This window comes from Carex rostrata, chromosome 29 (genome assembly GCF_964058835.1).
Source record: "Carex rostrata chromosome 29, lpCarRost1.2, whole genome shotgun sequence".
NCBI classification, from domain to species: Eukaryota; Viridiplantae; Streptophyta; class Magnoliopsida; order Poales; family Cyperaceae; genus Carex; species Carex rostrata.
The window spans coordinates 1621298-1641082 of record NC_135946.1 but is presented as its reverse complement, the minus strand read 5'-3'; the positions used below and the strand labels follow the sequence as shown (position 1 = coordinate 1641082).

At 31.6% G+C, this 19785-nt stretch overlaps 1 protein-coding gene across 5 annotated transcripts; it reads right to left on the bottom strand.

Moving 5' to 3' along the window:
* Window positions 1-4063: 4063 nt before the first annotated feature.
* On the bottom strand, window positions 4064-19419 carry LOC144546210 (HAD-superfamily hydrolase, subfamily IG, 5'-nucleotidase). 5 transcript variants are annotated; one of them, XM_078294742.1, is made up of 14 exons: window positions 19308-19410; window positions 9395-9440; window positions 8856-9002; window positions 8618-8754; window positions 8214-8363; window positions 8019-8120; window positions 7630-7794; window positions 7090-7200; window positions 6761-6858; window positions 6241-6364; window positions 5898-5987; window positions 5777-5821; window positions 5271-5591; window positions 4064-4440 (listed from the first exon to the last, which is right to left on the bottom strand). In XM_078294742.1, the coding sequence occupies exons 1-14, from the start codon at window positions 19362-19364 to the stop codon at window positions 4408-4410; spliced, it is 1626 nt and encodes a 541-aa protein (XP_078150868.1). In that variant the 5' UTR covers window positions 19365-19410; the 3' UTR covers window positions 4064-4407. The 5 variants fall into 5 exon arrangements, with proteins under 5 accessions (XP_078150868.1, XP_078150866.1, XP_078150865.1 ...); XM_078294740.1 differs by having other exon boundaries at window positions 19305-19404; XM_078294739.1 differs by lacking the exon at window positions 19308-19410 and adding an exon at window positions 9532-9651.
* Between the last annotated feature and the right edge of the window lie 366 nt (window positions 19420-19785).

The window sequence follows — 19785 nt, the reverse complement described above, 5'->3', positions numbered from 1 at the left end:
CTTCACAGTCTAGTAGAAGGTACAAATTGCCACATGCAATGTTGTCTCGGATAAAAAAATTAACATCTAATAGAGATTTTTTTTATCTCCTATTAAATTTTGTTGGTGGTAGTTGTAATAAATGCGATGGCAAAAATATCTTTCTGTTAGATTATTTAAATACAATTATGAACATATGAAAATATATTTTTGCTAGAATATCAAAAACTGACTCTCATGCAACTAAAAGTTATATCTTAGAATATTTATATATGAAACATTCCTTTCTTAGTCATATACGGGTTAAATACAAATGAGCAGTTGACATATATGCAGTGCCCAATGTGAATTAATAAAATAAAATAAAATAAAATCTCAAGATCTGCAATAGAGTTGGAGTACTAATGAATAAAATAAAAATGATGTCTATTGGACCTAATTTAGGTTCGATGATGTACTTTAAGATTGTGCCCTCAGTTTTAATATTCAGACGCCTTCGCATCGATTTTGAAGCGAATTGGATAGTTATGGAGTCCATTAACCCAAAAGTAGATCCATTAATTAGTCCAACATAATTATAGATCTCGATGTCAACTTCATTTGTTTAGCTCACAACTTCAGACTGCCTATCTGTAGTCACCTCGTCGTGTGTACTAAACGGCAATAAGAAATGATTAACTAAAATAGTTTGTTATTCTACCTGTTCAATATTTAACCAATTTACTGAGCATATTAGTCAATATATATATATATAGATAGGCTAATATACAATCGATTGCACCACGCCTCTCGTGCAACCAAGTGGTTTTCCGATTTTTAAAGTCCAAATGATCGATCCGAATCGTTAGATGTGTTCTCCATATTAAAATCTGCTTGGAGACCAAATTTTACATTTTTTGGAATTTTTTTACTATTTATTAAGCCACTTTGAAAATCGCTGATCCAACGGTAGCTTCTGATTTTTACTGTTTGGCAAGCCACCGTTGGATCAGCGATTTTCAAAGTGTCTTAATAAATAGTAAAAAAATTCCAAAAAATGTAAAATTTGGTCTCCAAGCACGGTTCGGATCGATCATTTGGACTTTAAAAATTGGAAAACCACTTGGTTGCACGAGAGGCGTGGTGCAATCGATTGTATATTAGCCTATCTCTCTATATATATATATAGAGGTTGGCTATTCTACTTCCATAAGCATATGGCCACATACGCTTATAAGTCATTTTTGCGTTTCCAATGTCCAAACGACCGATCCGAACCGTTAGATGTTTAATCCATATTGAAATGTGCTTGGAGACCAAATTTTACATTTTTTGGAATTTTTTTACTATTTATTAAGCATTTTTGAAATTTTCTGTTTTGCTGTGAACAGTAAAAAACAGTAAAATTTTCTGGACCATCAGATCAGCGATTTTCAAAGTGGCTTAATAAATAGTAAAAAAATTTTAAAAAATGTAAAATTTGGTCTCCGAGCACATTTCAATATGGATTAAACATCTAACGGTTCGGATCGGTCGTTTGGACATTGGAAACGCAAAAATGACTTATAAGTATATGTGGCCATATGCTTATGGAAGTAGAATAGCCAACCTATATATATATATATATATATATATTGAACAACTAAGTAACAACTAATTAATAACAAATAATAGAAAGTAATAAACAATTAAAGTGAGAAACTTGTAATTACCATCATTTTAAAAGAACTTTTGAAGCCACTACACGGGCAAAATTGAAATTTCATTCCATAGAAATTAGGTCTAAGTGATGAATAATTTGTACATATTAGAAAAATTTTAAAGCCAACTTTCTAGAACGCGCTACTTCACCTGAAATATGTAGAAATAATTTGTACATATCTGAAAATTTTGAAATGATTTCAGAAAGCCATGCCTATAGGCTATATGTTTGATTTTTTGATTCCATAGAAAGAGTGTTTGATTTTTCGATTCCATAGAAAGAGTGTTTTGATTTTTCGATTCCATAGAAACAATCTAATCATTCTATTCTTTTGATAAATAATTTAACATTTTTTTGGCCAAAGTAAAGGACAGACAAAATTTTGTTGTCATTTAAATGGTTCCATTATTCATGCCTAGGCTACGTATATCATAAAATGTGTAACCCTTAGAGCTAAAAACAACCAACAATGGAAAGGGTGCTAAGTAGCCGTTTGTTTGGGTAAATATATTTAAGAGAGTGAATTTGGCTTCGCGCAGCGCACTATTCATATACTATTTCTTTTGTCTCTGGTGTCAGTGCGCTATGTGAAACGAAAATAGATCTGTTAATATATTAACCCGTTCGTTTTGATTCTGGACCCGTCGCAATATGGCACTCGTACGCTGCACCCTTTTGCCCACCAATATTTCACATTTAATTTTTAATTGTAAATTTTGATTTTACTCGTCACATAAACACTTTAATAATTTAATTAGTATTAATTTTAGAATATTTCTATTCTGCAATTTCAATTTCGCAAAAGTGATAAAAATGAATTATTATTTAGAATTGCGAGAACGGTGACGTTCACTTCACAAATTGCTAGTAGCAATTCCTGTATTGTTAAAAATGTCCGTTTAGGCCGATTAATTGATTAATTAGTCGTTAGTCGTAATTAAACTGTCATGGATTTTTTTAATTAATCAGTCAATTATTACCAATTATTTTAGATTAATCATTTGTCAGTACTTTGTTTGTCCGATAACTGCATACCGTTATTTACTTATAGCACCTAGCAAGGAATAATGTGTTATAGCTTTTTAGAGATTATAAATAGAATGAGAGAAGGAAATGTTTCCTATTTAGTTAATTTTGATTCTCACTATAAATTATTATGAATGTATATTATAGAGTAATAAACTTTTTTTAGCAAAACTTACAGCCTTGTTTAGGAAACTTTTTTTATCAAATAACTGCAATATGATTTAATCAATAATGACCGTCTAAATTTTTTTTTATGTACTAAGTGTGAATTTTATAATATTCGGAACATTAATATGAAAGCTCAAAATAACAATTGGCAATTGTTATTTAAAAGCCCACACTCTATTAATTTAATGCTTAATGTACAACGGTTGTATAAACTATTTGAAAGTTTATATATAACAAAGATTAAAGAACTACATAGAAGAATCATAGTTCTTGAAAATTCTAAAAATTATGCTGTATTCCAATATCGATCATGTCAATAAATACATACGCATAATGTTTCATGTTGCTTCGAATATTTATAATAATAAAATCAGCTTAATGTTGGTAATAAGATATTATTAATTTCTTTTATAGATTTTTTCAAATTTTGTTCCCAGTTCCTACTGTAAATTAGAGAATTAATTTTGACAGCATAAACTTCTTTACATTTTATTTTTATAAATGTCAATCCAGAGTTAAGTGTACAAAACATAAAACCAAGTTTCTTTCCTTCAATTATCTTGTTACTTATTAGAGTAATTTCCTTCCTAGATCATGCACACTTTTATTAATATATTAGGATTATTTTTCGAAATGTCTTGAAAAAAGAAAATTATATTGAGACAAACACTAACAAATATAAGAGGGTTCCAATACGTCATGGTTTCATACCTCACATTTTGTATCTTCGTTTTCAAAGTCCAAATAATCAATCTGAACCGCTCAACATGATATCATTATTAAAATATGCGTTGACACCAAATTTTATAATTTCTGAAAATATTTTACTATTTTTTTTAAATAGGTACAAAATCACTGTTTTTGAACGATTCTAGAAACAATGAATTTGTACCTATCTTAAAATATAGTAAAAAGTTTTTAAAAATTATAAAATTTCATCCTCAAGCATATTTTAGTATAGATATGATGTTGAGTGATTCCGATTGATAGTTTGGACTTTGAAAACAAAAATATAAAATATAAGGTATGATAAGATACGAAAGACATGAGTTATTGGAATCCACCTCTGAATATAATGCAACATAAAAAAAAAATTCAATAGATGAAAACATAATAAAGTAATTAATTTCTTACATTAAATTGCATATACTCCACACATAGATGAAAATTTAATATTAAATCTTAAATAATTTTTAGCCATACATTTAGATTTGACAATAAATAATAGTTGATTCAACAATTAAAGATACTTAATAAAAAAGGACAAAAAAGCTAAGCTCAACTTAACTGTTCTATAAATTATTAAGCAAACAATATACATTTCTGCTCAACTTATTGGCATGCCAGTGGTTGTAATTTATCCACTGAGCAAAGAACATTAACTAACACAAAAATTCTTCAAGAAATTACATGGAAAATAAGTCACCATACCCTTCTAATCCAAGAAAACCCGTAAAGGGACAAAAAACTAACTATTCACTGAGGTTTTATTTTGTGATAGCGCAACTGCTAACTTAGTTTCTCAAAGGCTCAGTGAAGCAGTTCAGTTCAGTTCAGCATGAGCCTTTAAATAAGCTTCCCGGAATCTGCCAAATAGCAACAGCAAACCGCAAAAAATAAACAAAAATTATTCAGATATTTCTCAGAAAGGGTATTAGCAACTTGCTCAGAAACTTTAAAAAGGAGCATTTAATTGCAGTAACCAAGTACTACTTAAAAAATGTATCACACTTTTCATTATATAGATTAATACCCAACATTTCTCAAATTAGCAACTTGCCCAGCAATGGTTGAGACATTCACAATTTGTACCCAACCAATAGTTACTGCAATTAAAGTAGTGAGGCTATGGTACTATGCATAGCGCAGATTGGTCCATACTATGGATCAATAGCTCTATCTTTATAGTCCAAACACTCGATCTAAACCGTTCAACATGATCTCCATAAGAAAATGTACTTGCAGACCGAATTTTACAGTTTTTTAGAATCATTTTACTATTTTTTTAGATATGTAGAAATCACTTGATCTAAAAATTCTAGACCATTGAAAAGTAGTGATTTTCTACCTATCTAAAAATATAGTAAAAAAATTCTAAAAAATGTAAAATTTGGTCTGCATGTACATTTTCATATGGAGATCATGTTGAGTGGTTCAGATCGACTATATAAACTTTCAAAATGAAGATATTGATCCATAATACGGACCAATCCGCGCTATGCGTAGTTCCTACGGATTTAGTCATTTTTTCCTTGAACAATCTACTTTCTAACAGTAGGCCATTATATGCAAACTAACAGCAGAGTTCATAATTCCAGATATTATTTAGTATTTACAAATAGGATTAAATACTGGATGTCACAACTACCCTAGCACAAAAAAAAAAATTAAGAAAAATCTAATGATAACATCTTACTTTGACATCATGAGGCATGATCTTTATATCATAAGGCGGGTGGAGCCACGACTTGGGTGGACACGCCAAGAAATTCTCCGGTTTGCTTGTGTATACATCAGCATGTTGATGAATATGATATGCAAAGGAAGACTCTTTGCCGGTGTCAGTTAAAAAGGTTGCACCAAAGGAACTGTTGAACAGGTCCCGTATGGCAGTTCTGCATTTTTGTCTCTCTAAATTAAGTTCATTTAAGAGGGATTTGTAGCTTTGGCCTTTTTCTGTGCTTACTACTGTTGCATATATCTTGCCTAGTAGCTCGAGGATTATGTTTAACTTTGCCTGTTAATAGAGATTTAACTTTTTGTTGATACACAGTGATTTGAGGATGCTTTTGCATAATAAGAAAAGCATTTGATATTTTACTGTATTTCACAATTTAATGGTAAAATTATATCAGACAAATATCAATAATGTTAAATCAGAAGCCAGAATGGCACCGATCCAACTGCTAGAGATATATTTACCTCTTGGAAGCGGTAGGGTTCGCTGTTTTGGATCTTAATTTCACCCTGCACAGACACAAAAATTATGTGAACAATGGAAGAATAAAATGGAAATGATGCAGAGATATGAAATCACACTTACTTCAAGCTCGTGAATTATGGCAACAGTTCGCCAGCCAGCTTTCGCGGGCCCTTTTAGGTCACTGAACAAGTGATCACCAAAGTATATTACCTGTTAAAACAAATTTATCTGTGAAAAGCAAGCTCATAAATTGTATAGAACTGACATGATATGCTACATGAAAAGAAATGTGAGCATTACTTTAATATTTACCAAATTGGGGATTGGTACAAAGTTCAGATGGCAGCCAAAGAATAATTTAAAAGAGTAAACCGAAAACTAGTTTTTGTTTCCAAGACAACCCTGATTATTAAATCATAGAGTACAAGAAGCAAAATGTAAAAGAAAATTGAATTGCTAAAACCTCCGGGCCTTTCCATTTGGTGATATGAAGGAATGCTTTGAGAGAACCATGGTAATAAACTTGATTCCGTAAAAGCTTATCCACTGCTGTAAATGCCAAGGTATCCTTCTCTATGTCATAGCATCTACAAGGATTCAATGAGCACAAATAAGATATCTATGACAAATTACGGTACTCCTTTTGGCTTAGTTCCAGTATAGGCATGATCTAACAGGTTGGTTAAGCACTATACAGCAAACAACTGATAAGATTGCCCACAGGAACAGTTTGAATAATTTAGGTGCTATATCCGGAACATTTTGGTTAAACAGTGTGTTGCTCGAAAGCCTTATCTTACTATGGAGGTTTCACATCATATAATACAGGTGGAAACTAGAATTTCAGGAACAGTGACAACATCATATAATACCAGTAAAAACAGGTGCAAACTAAAATGTCAGTACAACCAAAGACATCACAATCTTCAGACAACGTCCCATAAAGAATTTTAACTGGTAATTTAGAATTAGTAGAAGTTAACCTAAAAGGGTGTTCTGAGTTGTAGAAAGTTGGCTTATTGGCCTGAGCAATGACCACATCAAATAGCTCCCTCCATGAACTACCTTTCTCAACATAGCTCTGCCAAAAAAATATAACAAAAGAAAAGAATAAATCAATAATGAAATGACTGAGATGGAAAATACTGTAACATCAACAAAGCAGAAGGGCGAATTGGTCAGACATTGAATTGTTAAGTTAAGACAATTCAGTCAATGCATGTTAATGGTTCACAATAGCCGAACTCCTGAAATCAGTACCAGTGGTTGATATGTATGAAATCATACATTTCGGGATAAAAGTGGAAAGCACCTCTAGCATGTAGTTCATTCCACCATCAACAAAGTAGAAGGGCGAATTGGTCAACAAGAAAAGTTTCTTTCCTTTTTCTTTCAGCAATTGCAAAAAATGAAACATCCGCTCCTGAAAATATCACATCAAAAATCAATATTGAATTTCATTTACTAAAGTGTCACGTTAAGTTTGTTCTAGTTCCTGTAACATCCTTTGACATTTCAAAATTTATGTTACCATATTCTCTCATAGAGTTCTCTTCATCCTGAATTCTTACCAAACCGTCCACGGAAATTAAACCCTGTTATATGTCATCAAATAACAATGTTTGCATCTAAACATAAGTCACATTTTAATTTTAGCTGTTAAGTTGGTCAGATATGTCAATCATATTACAAAATGATTTTAAAAGTAATGGCAACCTATACCGCATAATTCAACAAAGCAAATTCAATTTCCACCATTTATATTTTCACAAGGAACATGCATAATGACTTAAACTAACGGAAAAAATAAAATCCAAACTTCAAGTAAACACATACAATTTGCATCACTTACATTTTTCACGAGGAACTTGTGGGGTTCAGCAAGAATTTGCCTATGAACCAAGCCACTTCTATGAACATGTTGAATTGCATGGTTTATATCATCATATACATATGAAGTATCAAAGTCGAGCTTGGCATCTACAAAGTGTTGTACTATGTCTGCAATAAGGCAAGCCTGCATCATTACAAACACAGATTCTCCTTAGAAAAATATAAACCATTTAATAAACAAGAGAGACAGAATCAAATACAGAAACCTTGAAAATAAAGGTAGAAAAAACCATATAAAAGGCTCAAAATGAACCTTTTTTCAATTTACATAGCAACCAATGCAATCTTGGCAAGAAATGTAGCTTTAGTTAACAGTAAAAAAAATTGAATATCACGTGAAGAGGTTACCTCGCTGAAACAAAAGAAATCCATCAGAGCAACAAGTCCTCTTCGAATGCCTCGGCCGATATGTCGAGTGCCATACAGCTCTTTTATCTTTTCCACACTTAGCTGCTCTCAAACAATGCCAAAACAAATGCTATAAGAAAGCATTTTACTATACTAGCCACTACATACTTAAAAAAGATGGTCAATTCTTTTAACCTTTTTACGGCCATGAAAGCAGCCATCAGTCTCAATTGACCCGAAAAAATCGAGCTTCAAAAGGCAACCCTTCTGTCTATCATAATAGAGGCCTCTGACAGGAAATTTAGTATCGTATTCAATTTGCAAGCAACTCTCTGGATACTTCAACTGCACCATATTTAAATCAAAAATTTCAAACAGAGAAGCAACATGGATGTATTAAAAAAAAAAACAAGGATTAAGAATTCACAGTTGGGAATATATTGGGCTAATACTTTGTTAAAGGGAGTTTATTTATAACTAAAAAGAAAAGCTCAGAGAAAAAAAAAAAGGGATTTGAGTAGCACATAAGATGTTTGTGAAAATGCCCAAGAGAAATTGTAATAGGACCTAAAGGGATTCACATTGCATAGGGAAATTACCTCATAAACAAGGTGTTTCTTTGCAAGGTCATAGATCAAAACTTGTAAATTTTCAGAATAATGAGATAAAGTGAAGTCATAGTCAAATCCATACACATGCAAATCATCAAGCTTCAGGTTTTTATTGACGTATATACCTATACATGCAAAGAATTTCATAAATGAAATGAGTTCGAACTTCAATGCTTTATGCAACAATGTATAGCCTCTTCTCCTATTTGGCAAAAAAATAGAACACCTTCTGGATTCATAGTAGGCATTTCCTTGAGAGCAGCTGGGATATTGAGGAAATTCCTCTTTGCTTCCTCAAATTCGTTTCGAATCTTCGAAATCTCATCATTACAATTTGAATCAGTGTCTATGTTGCATTTATCACGCATGAATCCTGTTCAGAAATACTCAAATTAGTTACATGTTTGTTTAATAATTTCACGTATACCCCTCAAAAACTTCAAAATTACGTATTCCCCCTCTAAACTTCCAAAACTCACAAATTTACCTATTTTATGGTATTTTATGTTAAAAATCATTTTAAATTTATAAAATACCCATCAAGAAAAAAATTGGAGTTTGTATAAGAAAAATGTCGGTCTTATAAGATACCCATAATACCATATAAAATACCAATTTTATATGGTAATACGTAATTTCAAAGTTTAGAGGAAGAAATACCTAATTTTAAAGTTTTTGAGGAGTATACATGAAATTCCCCTCTTGTTAAAATACACAAAAAAAAAAAAAACGAAACTATAACAAGTAATTGAAGTAGAAATATACCTCTAGATGGTGTCAGATGGCATGGATTAGCTAAGAACGACGATTTCTAATAATAAAAACAACAATTTGAAACCAATCAGCAAAATATCAGTACAAAAATATACAAATATGGATGCATAAGTGTGCAAGAAACTAACAACAAGATGGTTGCAAGCAGCAGGTAAGAAGACACCAAGGCTTCTTATCACAGCCGCCATTGGAGAGAGAGAGCGCGAGGTTCTTCACAAAGAGAAAGAGAGAGAGGAAGAGAGAGAGGGGGACTGAGAGAGTGAGAGGTGTTTTGTCGCCATCGGACAAAAAGTACTAAAAAAACCAGTTGTTGTTTCGATTTTTGTAAATTGAACCCGGTTCACGGTGCACCGTGGACTGCCTTATGGTCCCCACAGAATAGCTTCTGGGTTTATGTGCTTAATCATGGTTTATTGGTATTTACACATGTCAAAGATACAGAATCTCCCTCTATTATTATATATGAGTGAGTCTATGGTACTATGGATATCACGGGTTGTTACCGTGTTACGGTTCTATATTCGAGTTTTCAAATCCTAACAGTCGATCCGAACCGTTCATTTTGTTCTCCATATTAATATGTGTTTGGAGACCAAATTTTACATTTTTTTGAAATTTTTTTACTATTTTTTCAGATATTTAGAAAATCACTTGATCTGAAAATTCTGGACCATCCAAAAACAGTGATTTTTAATAAATCTAAAAAAATAGTAAAAAAATTTCAAAAAATGTAAAATTTGGTCTCCAGACACATATTAATATGGAGAACAAGATGAACGGTTCGGATCGACTGTTAGGATTTGAAAACTCGAATATAGAGCCGTAGCACGGTAACACCACGTGATATGCATAGTACCATAGACTCACTCATCTTGTTCTCCATATTAATATGTGTTTGGAGACCAAATTTTACATTTTTTGAATTTTTTTACTATTTTTTCAGATATTTAGAAAATCACTTGATCTGAAAATTCTGGACCATCCAAAAACAGTGATTTTTAATAAATCTAAAAAAATAGTAAAAAAATTTCAAAAAATGTAAAATTTGGTCTCCAAACACATATTAATATGGAGAACAAGATGAACGGTTCGGATCGACCGTTAGGATTTGAAAACTCGAATATAGAGCCATAGCACGGTAACAAATCGTAATATGCATAGTACCATAGACTCACTCATTATATATTGTATTATTATAATAATATTATTATAGAGAAGATTACCGAAACTTTTATTACTAGAAAATATATTAAAAAAATATCGAGATTAGAGAACGCTTTTGTCTTTTATCGAGATATAGGGAAACCGTTATGGTTTATCACGGTTTCTGGCCGTTATGGCTTATCACGGTCAGAATTAGAGACACTAATCACCGCACTTGAAAAAAATAAAAAAAAATAAAAATTAAATCTTGGCCATGATTATCAATCACGGCCAGAGGCCTGTTAAGCAATATCTGACCATGTAGAATGAGATCTGATTTTTTTTTTAATATGGTATGCATGTCTGATCGTGATTATCAATTACGGCCATAATTTTTTTTAGTTAATTAATAAGTGCGGTGATTAGTATTGTTAATTTTGACCGTGATAAACCATAACGATTTCCCTATATTTTGATAAAACGCAAAAGCGTTATCTAATCTCGATATTTTTTTAATATATTTCCTATTAATAAAAATTTCGGGAGAAGATTACATCATTTTCACATTTTTTTCATGATTATTGAAAAACAGTAATTTTCTACCTATTTAAAATATATATATATATTCTAAAAATATATATAATTTGGTCTCTAAATTACGTATCCCCCTCTGAAAAACAGTAATAACCAGAGAAGAGTGCAGTTTATGAAGCAATAGTACCGCATCCTCACCTGATGCGGCATTTCGTCAAGCAGTTTAGATGCAACCCACAACACACAAACATGCGACTGAGAGAGAGAGAAGCAGTGAAAAGGCGCCTAAAAACAACCAGCAATGGAAAGGGTGCTAATTAGCCATTTGTTTGGGTAAATATATTAAGACAGTGAATTTGGCTTCCCGCAGCGCACTATTCATATACTATTTCTTTTCTCTGGTGATAGTACGCTGTGTGAAATGAAAGTAGATCTGTTAATATATTCACCCGTTCATTTTGATTCTGGACACGTCGCATGGCTCTCATATGCTGCACCCTTTTGCCCACCAATATTTCACATTTTAATTTTTAATTGTAAATTTTGAATTTACTCATCACATAAACACTTTAATAATTGAATTAATATTAATTTTAGAGTGTTTCTATTCTAAATTTTTAATTTTGCAGAAATGATAAAATTGAATTTATTTATTTATTTAGAATTGCTAGAATGGTGATGTTCACTTCACAAATTGCTAGTAGCTAGGGGTGTCCAAATGGTCGGTTCGGTTGAAACCGAACTAAAATAATTAAATCAAACTTTTCTTCGATTTTCAAAAATAGAACCAAATCAAACCAATTAAACTTATAAACCGATTAAGAACCGAACTGAACAAATCGAAGTATGGTTCAAACCAAAGTAAACCTATTGGTGTCATTATTAACGAAAGTTACACATATTCATACACAAATTGTTCAATTTCATACAAAATATGTAGATGTTCTAAAATATTTAAACTAAAATGAATGAAAAAAAGCAATGATTGAACCAAACAAAATATAAACGATACTTGAACCAATATATTTTGGCCGGTTTGATTTAATCGGTTTTGAAAAGTCTAACCTGAACCGATCCATTTTAACCGAAATATTTCAAAAATTCAATCAAACAGATCCATTAAAACTAAAAAACTGAACCATTTAAATCGAAATTTAGCAACTAGCAAGGGAGAAGGGAATGTTTCCTATTTAGTTAATTTTGATTCTCGAAATTATTATAAATGTATAAGTAGGGTTAAAATGCACCATTGGTTTTGTGTCTCAACCACACTCCACGTCTCTATCTCCGTTTACAAAGTTCAAACAGTCGATCCGAGCCGCTCAACATAATATACATATTAAAATGTGCTTAGAGACCAAATTTTATATTTTTTGGAATTTTTTTACTATTTTTTTAGATAGGTACAAAATCACTGTTTTTGGATGGTCCAGATGCAGTGATTTTGTACCTATCTAAAAAATAGTAAAGAAAATTCAAAAAATATAAAATTTGGTCTCTAAGCATATTTTTAATATGTATATTATGTTGAGTGGTTCGGAACGACTATTTGAACTTTGTAAACAGAGATAAAGACGTGAGGTATGATTGGAGCACAAAACCAAATGTGCATTTTAACCCTACTCATACTCATGTATAATTACAGTAATAAACTTGTTAGGAAACTTTTTTATCAAACAACTGCAATATGATTTTAATCAATAATGACCGTCCAATTTTTTTTATGTAGTAAGTGTGAATTTTACAATAATTTAGTTAGTATTTTATAATAGCTAAATGAATATTTTAAAATATTGGGAAACATTAATATGAAAGCTTAAAATAACAATTAACAATTGTCATATAAAAGCCCACACTAATATATTTCAAATGACAATCTATTAATTTATTATTATTTTAATGCTTAATGTACAACGGTTGAATAAACTATTTGAAAGTTTATATATAACAAAGATTAAAGAACTACATAGAAGAATCATTTATAAATTTCAAATGACAATCTAATGAATCAATTTCAAATGACAAATTTAATTAAACCGTTAAAATTAATCTAATTTCTCATAGTTCTTCAAAATTATAAAATCAGCTTCGAATAAATTAGCTTAATGTCAATAAATTCATACACATAATGTTTCATCTTGCTTCGAATATTTATAATAATAAAATCATCTGAATGTTAGTAATGGAATATTATGAATTTCTTTTATAAATTTTTTTCAAGTTTTGTTCCTTGTTCCTAGTGTAAATCAGAGAATTAATTTCGTGAACATTAACTTCTTTACATTTTTTTTTATTAAATGTCAATCTAGAGTTAACAAGTGTACAAAACATAAAACCAAGTTTTTTTTTCTTCGATTATGTTGTTACTTATCAGAGTAATTTCCTTCCTAGATCATGCACACTTTTTTTTTTAATATACTAGGATTATTTTTTGAATTTTGTCTAGAAAAAAGTGCATATTGGAAAAAAAAAATTATATTGAGACAAACACTAACAAATATAAAAGGGTTTCAATGCCTCATGTTTTCATACCTCATGTTTTATATCTTCGTTTTTAAAATTTCTTAGAAACCAAATTTTATAATTTCTAGAACATTTTTACTATTTTTTTTATATAGGCACAAAATCAGTTTTTTAACTGTCCAGAAAGGATGATTTTGTGCCTATCTTAAAAAATAATAAAAAAATTTCAGAAATTATAAAATTTTCAATGGTTCGGATTTGATAGTTTGAATTTGGAATACAAAATATAAAATATGAGGTATGATAAGGTATGAAAGATGAGATATTAGAACCCTCCAAATATAATGCAACATAAAAAAAATTCAATAGATGAAACATAATAAAGTAATTGATTTCTTAGATTAAATTACATATACTCCACACATAGATGAAAATTTATTAATAAATCTTAAATAATTTTTAGCTATACATTTAGATTTGACAATAAATAATAGTTGATTAACCAATTAAAGATACTTAATAATTTGGATGTTTGGATGAGAGCAAGAATAGCACGAACCCTCTATTCTTTGTTTGTGTTATATGGGTTATCTCACTATTTTACTAACTCAATCAAAAATTGAATTAGCTACTATTTTCAAACTTGAGATTAGCTCTATTCCTTGTTTCATCCAAACGTACCCTTATAGAACAGTTAAGCTGATGAGCTTAGCCTTTTTGTCTTTTTTTATTAAGCAAACAATATACATTTCTGCTCAACTTATTGGCATGCCAGTGGTTGTAATTTATCCACTGAACAAAGAACATTAACCAACACAAAATTTCTTCAAGAAAATACAGTCAAAATTGGTTATGTAAAAAGTTATGGAAAATAAGTCACCATACCCTTCTAATCCAAGAAAACCCGTAGAGGGACGAAAAACTAACTACTCACTGAGGTTTTATTTTGTGTTAGTGCAACTGCTAACTTAGTTTCTCAAAGGCTTAGTGAAGCAGTTCAGTTCAGTTCAGCATGAGCCTTTAAATAAGCTTCCCGGAACCTGCCAAATAACAACAACAAACCGCAAAAAATAAACAAAAATTAGCGAAGAAAATAATCAACAAGTCCTGCCATCCTTTTATATTTTTCTCTTAACTATCTTTCTTTTTGAGGTAGTTATATCTCTTAACAATCAAATCCACAATCAACAAGCTAATGTACCTACCACCATCTTACATAAAAGGATGTAAAATCAAACCAAATTTTACAATTTTTAGAAAATGTATACTATTTTCTTAGATAGGTAGAAAATCACTTGATCTAAAAAGTCTAGACCATTCAAAAGTTGTGATTTTCTGCCTATCTAAATAATTTGGTCTGCATGTAAATTTTCATATGGAGATCATGTGGAGTGATTTAGATCGACTATATGAACTTTCAAAACGAACATATGGATCCATAGTATGGACCAATTCACGCTATGCATAGTACCATAGCCTTACTTTGACATGATGAGGCATGATCTTTATATCATAAGGCGGGTGGAGCCACGACTCGGGTGAATATGCCAAGAAATTCTCCGGCTTGCTTGTGTATACATCAGCATGTTGATGAATATGATATGCAAAGTTAGACTCTTTGCCGGTGTCTGTTAAAAAAGTTGCACCAAAGGAGCTGTTGAACAGGTCCCGTATGGCAGCTCTGCATTTTTGTCTCTCTAAATTGAGTTCATTTAAAAGGCATTTATAGCTTTGGCCTTTTTCTGTGCTTACTACTGTTGCATGTATCTTGCCTAGTAGCTCAAGGATTATGTTTAACTTTGCCTGTCAATAGAATTTTTAACTTTTGTTAACAGTGATTTGAGGAGGCTTTTGCATAATAAGAAAAGCATTTGATATTTTACTGTATTTCACAATTTAATGGTAAAATTATATCAGACAAATATCAATAATGTTAAATCAGAAGCTAGAATGGCACCAATCCAACTGCTAGAGATATATTTACCTCTTGGAAGCGATAGGGTTCACTGTTTTGGATCTTAATTTCATCCTGCACAGACACAAAAATTCTGTGAACAGTTGAAGAATAAAATGGAAATAATGCAGACATATGAAATCGCACTTACTTCAAGCTCGTGAATTATGGCAGCAGTTCGCCAGCCGGCTTTCGCGGGCCCTTTTAGGTCACTGAACAAGTGATCACCAAAGTATATTACCTGTTGCAACAAATATATCGGTGAAAAGCAAGCTCATAATTGTATAGAACTGACATATGGTATGCTACATCAAAAGAAATGTGAGCATTACTTTAATATTTACCAAATTGGGTATTGGTACAAAGTTCAAATGGTAGCCAAAGAATCATTTAAAAGAGTAAACTGAAAACTAGTTTTTGTTTCCAAGACAACCCTGATTATTATATCATAGAGTACAAGAACCAAAATGTAAAAGAAAATTGAATTGCTAAAACCTCTGGGCCTTTCCATTTGGTGATCTGAAGGAACGCTTTGAGAGAACCATGGTAATAAACTTGATTCCGTAAAAGCTTATCCACTGCCGTAAATGCCAAGGTATCCTTCTCTACGTCATAGCATCTACAAGGATTCAATAAGCACAGTTAAGATATCTATGCCAAATTTCGGTACTCCTTTTGGCTTAGTTCCAGTATAGGCATGATCTAACAGGTTGGTTGAGCACTGTACAGCAAACACCTGATAAGATTGCTCAAAGGAACAGTTTGAACAATTGAGGTGCTATATCAGGAACAGTTTGTTTTAAACAGTGTCTTGCTTGAAAGCATTATCTTACTTGAAGGTTTCACTAAGGTAAAACTGGTTGCATTGAGGATTACTATCATAGATCAGGTCTGGAAATTTCAGGAACAGTGACAACATCATATAATACCAGTAAAAACAGGTGCAAACTAAAATGTCAGTACAACCAAAGACATCACAATCTTCAGACAACGTCCCATAAAGAATTTTAACTGGTAATTTAGAATTAGTAGAAGTTAACCTAAAAGGGTATTCTGAGTTGTAGAAAGTTGGCTTATTGGCCTGAGCAATGACCACATCAAATAGCTCCCTCCATGAACTACCTTTCTCAACATAGCTCTATTGAAAAAATCAACAAATGGAAAGACTAAATAAATAATGAAATGACTGAGATGGAAAATACTGTAACATCAACAAAGTAGAAGGGTGAATTGGTCAGACAATGAATTGTTAAGTTAAGACAACTGAATCCACTCAGTGCATGTTAAAAGTCCAAACAATAGCCGAAACTCTTGGAATCAGTACCGTTGTTGATATATATGAAATCATACATTTCGGGACAAAAGTGGAAAGCACCTCTAGCATGTAGTTCATTCCACCATCAACAAAGTAGAAGGGCGAATTGGTCATCAAGAAAAGTTTCTTTCCTTTTTCTTTCAGCAATTGCAAAAACTGAAACATCCGCTCCTGAAAATATCACATCAAAAATCAATATTGAATTTATCATTTCCTAAAGTGTCACGTTAAGTTTGTTTAAGTTTCTATAACATCCTTTGACATTTCAAAATTTATGTTACCATATTCTCTCATAGAGTTCTCTTCATCCTGAATTCTTACCAAACCATCCACTGAAATTAAACCCTACTATAAGTCAATCATATAATAATGTTTACGTCTAAACAAAAGTCACATTTTAATTTTAGCTATTAAGTTGGTCAGATATGTCAATCATATTGAAAAATGATTTCAAAAGTAATGGCAACCTATACCGCATACTTCAACAAAGCAAATTCAATTTCCACCATTTAAATTTTCACAAGGAACATGCATAATGACTTAAACAAACGGAAAAATACAATCCAAAGTTGAAGTAAATACATTCAATTGCATCACTTACATTTTTCACGAGAAACTTGTGAGGTTCAGCAAGAATTTGCCTATGAACCAAGCCACTTCTATGAACATGTTGAATCGCATGGTTTATATCATCATATACATATGAAGTATCAAAGTCGAGCTTGGCATCTACAAAGTGTTGTACTATATCTGCAATAAGGCAAGCCTGCATCATTACAAAAACAGATTCTCCTTAGAAAAATATAAACCATTTAAAAAACAAGAAAGATAGAATCAAATACAGAAACCTTGAAAACAAATGTATAGAAAACCATATAGAAGACTCAAAATGAACCTTTTCTTCAATTTACATAGCAACCAATGCAATCTTGGCAAGAAATGTGGCTTTAGTTAAAAGTAAAAAAACAATTGAATATCATGTGAATAGGTTACCTCGCTGAAACAAAAGAAATCCATCAGAGCAACAAGTCCTCTTTGAATGCCTCGGCCGATATGTCGAGTGCCATACAGCTCTTTTATCTTTTCCACGCTTAGCTGCTCTCAAACAATGCCAAAACAAATGCTATAAGAAAGCGTTTTACTATACTAGCCACTACATACTTAAAAATGATGGTCAATTCTTTTAACCTTTTTACGGCCATGAAAGCAGCCATCAGTTTCAATTGACCCAAAAAAGTCGAGCTTCAAAAGGCAACCCTTCTGTCTATCATAATAGAGGCCTCTGACAGGAAATTTGGGGTCGTATTCAAATTGCAAGCAACTCTCTGGATACTTCAACTGCACCATATTTAAATCAAAAATTTCAAACAGAGAAGCAACATGGATGTATAAAAAAAAAACAAGGATTAAGAATTATTGGGCTAATACTTTGTTAAAGGGAGTTCATTTATAACTAAAAAGAAAAGCTCAAAGAAAAAAAAACAGGGATTTAAGATGCACATAAGGTGTTTGTGAAAATGCCCAACAGAAATTGTAATAGGACCTAAAGGGACTCGCATTGCATAGGGAAATTACCTCATAAACAAGGTGTTTCTTTGCAAGGTCATAGATCAAAACTTGTAAATTTTCAGAATAATGAGATAAAGTGTAGTCATAGTCAAATCCATACACTTGCAAATCATCAAGCTTCAGGTTTTTATTGACGTATATACCTGTACATGTAAAGAATTTCATCAATGAAATGAGTTCAAACTTCAATGCTTTATGCAACAATGTTTAACCTCTTCTCCTATTTGGAAATAAAAATAGAACACCTTCTGGATTCATAGTAGGCATTTCCTTGAGAGCAACTGGGATGTTGAGGAAATTCCTCTTTGCTTCCTCAAATTCATTTCGAATCTTCAAAATCTCATCATTACAATTCGAATCAGCATCTATGTTGCATTTATCACCCATAAATCCTGTTCAGAAACACTCAAATTGGTGACACACTTGTTAAAGGGGTAATTTCATGTATACCCCTCAAAAACTTCAAAATTACATATTCCCCCCCTCTAAACCTCCAAAACTCACAAATTTACCCATTTATTGTATTTTATGTTAAAAAGCATTTTAAATTTATAAAATACCCATTAAGAAAAAAATTGGAGTTTGTGTAAGAAAAATGTCGGTCTTATAAGATATCCATAATACCATATAAAATACCAATTTCATATGGTAATACATAATTTCAAAGTTTAGAGGGGGGGAATACGTAATTTTGAAGTTTTTGTGAGGTATACATGAAATTTCCCCCTTGTTAAAATACACACAAAAAAAATTACGAAACTATAAGAAGCAATTGAAGTAGAAATATACCTCTAGATGGTGTCAAATGGCATGGATTAGCTAACGACGATTTCTAATAATAAAAACAACAATTTGAAGCCAATGAGCACAAAATACAAAATGAAATATACAAATACGGATACATAAGTGTGCAAGAAACTAACAACAAGATGGCCAGAAGCAGCAGGTAAGAACACACCAAGGCTTCTTCTCACAGCCGCCATTGGAGAGAGAGCGCGAGGTTCTTCACAGAAAGAGAGAGAGAGAGCGCGGGACTCATGAGTTGTTTTATCGTCATCAGCTGATAAAAAGTACTAAAAACCCAGTTGTTGATTTGATTTTTGTAAATTGAACCCGGTTTACGGTGCACCGAGGTACTGCTGTATGGTCCCCACACAATACTCCTGGCCTCCTGGGTATTTGTTCTTAATCATGGTTTATTGGTATTTACAAATTACACATGTCAAAGGTACAAAATCTCCCTCTATTATTGCATCATTTTCACTTTTTTTTCTTTTTCTGATCATTCAAAAAAACAGTGGTTTTTATCTATTTAAAAAAAATATAAAATTTCAAAAAATATATAAAATTTGGTCTCTGAGCATATTTTAATATAGATCATGTTGAGCAGTTCAGATTGACTAT

Coding starts and splice junctions, on each gene's coding strand:
- LOC144546210 (XM_078294740.1), bottom strand. CDS start 19,364: ATGGCGGCTGTGAGAAGAAGCCTTGGTGTGTTCTTACCTGCTGCTTCT. Junction 9,003..9,394: donor CCATCTGACACCATCTAGAG/GTATATTTCTAC, acceptor ATTTCTGAACAG/GATTCATGCGTGATAAATGC. Junction 8,121..8,213: donor GCTTTCATGGCCGTAAAAAG/GTTAAAAGAATT, acceptor GTTTGAGAGCAG/CTAAGTGTGGAAAAGATAAA.